This window comes from Thermobia domestica, chromosome 1, assembly GCF_964235325.1.
Source record: "Thermobia domestica chromosome 1, izTheDome1.hap1.1, whole genome shotgun sequence".
Lineage (NCBI taxonomy): Eukaryota > Metazoa > Arthropoda > Insecta > Zygentoma > Lepismatidae > Thermobia > Thermobia domestica.
This window is the reverse complement of record NC_137454.1, coordinates 237,590,780-237,596,676: the sequence shown is the minus strand read 5'-3', so window position 1 is coordinate 237,596,676 and position 5,897 is coordinate 237,590,780. Positions and strand designations below refer to the sequence as shown.

Genomic DNA, 5,897 nt, shown 5'->3' with positions numbered 1-5,897 from the left:
AATCGCTTAAAATGTAAGACAATATCATTAATTATTGATGTAAGAAACCTTCTTTTCATGACACAGCAGCAGTAATAGCTTCTCATTTACCTAGAGGCATGAAAATATATATTTAAGGGATTAGAGAAATATAGAGACTTCGTTGTTGTTTCTTTGCTGTTTCTATTTTTCTATTTTTGAGACCAAAAAAAACGCTAACGAACGAGTGAACTGCTTCTCAAAATTGTTAAATTCCTTATATAACGATCAAGTCCTTTAATGTGAACTAGTGTTCGCTGAGATAAGCCAATTCATAATCTATACTTTTCATATCCTTAATATCTGTCAAAATGTCATGTGGAAACTTTTGATTATCTCTATAAAATAAACAAATATAAAGTATGGGAAATCTAGACGTTCAGATCTCTTTTCTTAAATATATATATATATATATGTATATATAATGTAGGAAAGTGGGATATTCAATTGGTAATTTTTGCATGTAATTTACTCTTTTTTTTTTTTTTTTTTTGTTATCTTATTATCTCCCTCTCAAATATTGTGGTATTACGATATCTCTAGATTTCCACTGGCTGCTAAATGATGTTTTGTTGTTGTTGTTGTTGTTGTTGCCATTGGAAGGTCAATGAAATAATGTACGTTGTTGTGTATTCCTTTCTTTAATGAATTATATGTACCACTTATTCTCATTTGCTTCAAAACCTTAACTTCCTAATATTCATTGCGTAATTACATTATTGAACAAACATATGGCATTTCTCACTCCCTTCTGATAAGTTAATCAGTTAAAATGTAGATATATATATATACTGACAGGCATAATACATATGATAGGCTGTTGAAACACAAATTAAACATCTCATCACACATTTAAAACATCTAATGTTATTGCCATGCGGATGTACATACCTTCTTCTTGGATCTTGCCATTCTTTGATCACGTGAGTTTTCTGCCTCGCCAGGAATTTTCTTCCCCCAAACCACAATAGCAATTCTTGTATATGTGAACACTAAAACAAACAACGGTAGGAAGTACTGCAAAATCATAAGTGCAATTGTATAATATTGTTTGTAGTCTTCAAGTTTCCACACCTCTTGGCAAATATGATGCTGACATTCTTGATACCAAGGATCATCCGGAATTTCCAGGCGGGACACAATAGCAATTGGTAACGCTGTAAGAATAGCCATCATCCAAACGACGGTGACAATACTTTTAGCTTGTAGTTTGGTCATGCGTGGTCGTAAAGGGTACATAATACCAATATAACGATCAAAGCTTATAGCGACAAGGGTGTATGCACTGACAAACACTGATATAGCTTGGGAGAATGCAACTATATGGCACAACTCGACACCGAAAGGCCAGTAGCCTAACAATAACGTTGACACGAATGAAAATGGCACGCACAGACAAGTCATTAAAATATCTCCCACTGAGAGGTTAACAATGAAAAAATTGGTCACAGTTCTCATCCGAGTTGACGAATACACAATGTAACAAACAAGTCCGTTACCTGTTAGTGCGCATAACATGACAGAACAGTACATAATATAGATAACGACTTTGAAAATGAGAGACATGCTAGGTGCATCTTGATAACAGTCAAACGAAACATTATAAAAGTTTGTTTGTTCGATTGAGTTGTTCAAGTCCTCAATATCTAAATCAGAAACTTGCATTTTCTTTTCTCTACTTAGGCGACAAACAAAAGAGCAATTTCGCTTTGTTATTTCAATTTCTTTCTTTTTATGTAAATTTGCTTAGTTTACTAAATAATACGGCGAAACATGATCGTACGACATAAGGTTTCGTGATGTGGCGCGCTCGGAGTATTGTAGAAGCTGTTTCGCGCTCTCTTTAGAACGAGAGAGCGTTCCCGCGCTGTCCAACAACTAACCTGCCCGCCAAAGCCAGCCAGAGAATCGAGAAACTCTCCCTTGCGCAGGTCATCTAATCTTTTCTCTTTGGGAAATCTTCTCCCCGCCCCCGCATATCCCGTCGCGCGCGCCTCCAGAATCATCATCAACAAGTCCTGAAAGATACTTCAAACCACAATTTATCCCTCTCTCCTTTTCCTCTCATTCTGTCTCTAACAGGGTGCTCACGCCATTTCAAAGATGCGAAATGTTTTCCTTTGGTTCTCGCATGGTTGCTTTAAGGTATATCTCGCTGCGAACATTATTTGTTAACTTTATAAGCATAAGAATTACATTAGATTGTCAACATTCCTTTTCAACAAATTTGCAATTGGTCCATCTGTTCGTCTCTTGATAGTTGTCACAGCAAAAATGTAAATAATAATAATAATAATAATAATAATAATAATAATAATAATAATAATAATAATAATAATAATAAATAAATAAAAAAAATAAAAAAAGATATAGAAAAGCTTTTGTTAGTTTATTTGTTTATTTTTTCGAGCAATTCAGTTGTGTTACATCTACTCCATTAACCCTCTACTGAAACAGATATTGACAGAAATCAACAGTTCCCGATTTCAACGTTGATCACCGTAGAACCAAAATGGTAATAAACAACTACAAGTGATTTCCCAAAATCGATTCAGCGTTTCAAGGGAACATACTTTCACTACCCTTAACACTCCAAAAAAACGGGAAGTTGTTAAAATTTACTAGTACTTCCAGCTTCAATTTTGATTTATATAGAGTAAGAAAAGTAAGAGGTATGGAAAGCCGTTTTTATTTTATTTATTTATTTATATTATTTATTTTATATATATATATATTTTTGTTTATTTTTGGAATCGATCGACGTGCGAAGAATATATTCCATCATTTACATTAATCCTCTATTCAAACCAGAAGTGGTAAAAACAATTCAATTATGTTTACTTTCTTTTTAAATCTTTAATGTCATAGAGCAGAAACAGCAACAGATAGGAACAAACGATTGTTTGCAATCGATTCAGTGTCATAAGTAAAGATTCGGTACTCTGCTGTATGTATAACTCGACTAAGAAGGAAAATAGTAGAAATTTATTACTTCAAAGGTTTCATGTCTCATTATCTCTCTCTTGCTGCCGAAAGTTGTAGAACTTTTTCAATATTGAATTCACATATTTAGGAAGTCTACCTTAGTTTCACAACTGTGCCAAGAAACTTACTTGTTTTCTTCTTTTCTCTCTCTCTCTCTCTCGCTATTTTACCTATACCAGCAAAATGATCGGTGGTACTTGTAATGATATAAGTGTTCTTCATCATTGTACACGAAAGACAAATTTCTGGCTAAACGGTTATCTCAGAGGCAAACTCCAATATAATCAATCTCAATTGGATTTGTGATCGGATTCGATTCTAAACTATAGGCGTACATTCTATGCATTTTCAATAATGAGAATGTATATTAGAGCACTAAACAAACACATGGAAATGAATTGAATTTTTTTAGTTTTACGGTCCCACGGTTATACCGGCTAGGCTAAAGGAGATGGTGATGATGAGGAATGAATGAAATGGTGGAATGAAGAAAGTGGGGGGAAGCGGGAGAACCCCGAGGAAACCCACGCACACGGTGTTTGTCCACCACAAAGTTCACTTGTCGGGAGCAGGGTTTGAACCCAGGACCCCACTCACCAGAGGTGAACGCTCTACACTGAGCCACCGCGGCCCCCAACTGACACATGGAGTTGAAGTATGAGGTGAGATAGAGGTGGAGATAGGATTATCATACTTCGGAATTTAAAAGAAAAATAATAATGACATTGTTTTGACACATTTTTCGCCACTTCAAACTTTCTACAGAAAATCTGTCTTAGATACGATATTATTATAGTAACCTGTACTCTCTGTCAAAGAGGCAAATGCACACATGTTTGTGAATCTCGCACTCCTACACCGACTAATGTGAAGAATGTGTTAAATTAAAAAAAAAAGCTATATTAGAAGAGACATTCAACAAGAAAAGATAACTCAAAACTAGCAGGTTTAATATTGGAGTAGGGAAAAAGCTGATCAAGTGCTATATGTGGAGCATTGGGTTGTGTGGTTCAGAGACTTGGACCTTAAGGAAGTTAGAGAAGAAATATTTAGAGAGAATTCATGTGGTGTCGAAGGAAGACGAAGTAGACAAAATGGACAGAGAAAGTAACAAACGAAGATGTTTTAAAACGGATAAGACAGAAGAGGACACTTTTAGTCAGGATTCTTCGTAGATAATTAGATTGGACACATCTTGCGGAGAAATTGTGTTAATCATAGCAACACAGAAGGGAAGATGGGAGAAGGAAAGCGAGGAATAGAAAGGAGAAGAACACAACTGATTGATGATTTAAAAAATACAAGGTGCATTTTGAAAGTTATACAAGTATATAGTCATAAATTTTACAGTGTTAATATTCAAGTTACCTATCGTGTCGATCCACTGAATATATAACATACAAAATACTTTTTTCTAAGTTTAATCTGCCACGATTATGAACCAAGGCTAACGAAGACGGCTGATAATAGTTGAACAACGAAAGTGGTAGCAAACAGGAGAACCCTAAGACAAAACACACACTGTTTGTCCACAAAAATACCGCTTGGAGGGAGCTTGAATCGAACCAGAAACCCCATTTGCCAGATCTAAGAACTTTACTACTAAGCCACACGATCCTAGAAAATACTCTTTCAATAGCTGAACGATTTTCAAATGTGCAAAAAAGATACTGAATTTTCTTCATAATTCAACATAGTAACAAGGGAACTGACCATGGATTATAACAATTTTGGTCTGCAACATTTTAAGCTCTAGCTACAATTACAGACTAAGTCATAACTGCTCAACAATATACTGGACTTATTATTGCACATGGTATTGACTGAGTGAGAAAGAAGAATGCGATAGGGTCTTTGATTTTCTTGTGTGTGTGTGTGTGTGTGTGTGTGTGTGTCTTGGAGAAACTTATAATTGATTTTTTCGTATAACTTATTAATGCTAATTAAGCTGGAGAACTAAAAGAAGTCGCAAAAACGGTTAGTATCCGGTAAAAACGGGTAGTCAAGTAAGACTATGTAGAGAGAAAGTCACTCAGTGTAGATTAGAGGTCAATATGGGCCGGAATTTTTAGCCCCGACCCGAGTCCGAAATATGTTTTAGCATTTATGCCCGAACCCAGCCCGAGCTCGTGTGATAATCAAATGAGCCCGAAATAAGCCCGAATTACACAAAATTAGTAATTAACTCAAGAGTGTATTTTTATTTACAGCAAGTAGAGATTTAATTATGAAGTAGTGCTTTAAAAGTTCTCCAGAAAAATAGTTCAGTAAATATCGTTGTCAGTATTTACGTTGTCAGTTACAAGGGCCACTATTTATATTTTGAGTCTAACAATGAAAAAACAGTAATTTGTCATTGAAAGTTGATTTATTGTTTTTCGAAATATTCTGATTTATGATCAATACACTTTTGCATTCGATAGAACAATTTGTCAAAGTATTTTTAACAATCTTCTTGAGACACCTCCATAATATGGTTTTTGAACGCATCAACGGCTTCTTCCGCCGACGAAAATCGTTGTCCACGCAATTTATTCTTGGCTTTCGAGAACAAGAAGAAGTCATTGGGTGCCAAATCAGGACTGTACGGCGGATGAACCATCAATTCGACTTTTTGTGTGTTCAAATTATGGGTTGTTTTAGGAGATGTGTGAGAGCTCGCATTGTCCTGATGAAGAATGATCCGACGGCGCTTGTTTGTTTTCCGTATTTTTCCGAATATCTCCGGCAAACAAATTGTTGTGTACCCTTCAGAGCTGACCCTTCTACGTTCCTCTAAAGGCACAGTTGACACATCACCAGTTTTCCCAATAAAACAGGCGAACCATTTGATTCGATGTGCTTCGACCGCGAACAACTTTTGTTGGGTTTGGTTCGTGTTGAAACACCCATAC

At 35.6% G+C, this 5,897-nt stretch overlaps 1 protein-coding gene across 1 annotated transcript; it reads right to left on the bottom strand.

The window, feature by feature from the left end:
• Window positions 1-885: 885 nt before the first annotated feature.
• Window positions 886-1,878, bottom strand: LOC145679081 (RYamide receptor-like). Its single transcript, XM_081749677.1, has one exon. It carries the CDS (start codon window positions 1,681-1,683, stop codon window positions 886-888), a length of 798 nt encoding a protein of 265 aa, XP_081605803.1. The 5' UTR covers window positions 1,684-1,878.
• Window positions 1,879-5,897: the final 4,019 nt, after the last annotated feature.

Bases quoted from the DNA above. Each gene is read 5' to 3' on its own strand.
- LOC145679081 (XM_081749677.1), bottom strand. From the start codon at position 1,683: ATGCAAGTTTCTGATTTAGATATTGAGGACTTGAACAACTCAATCGAA.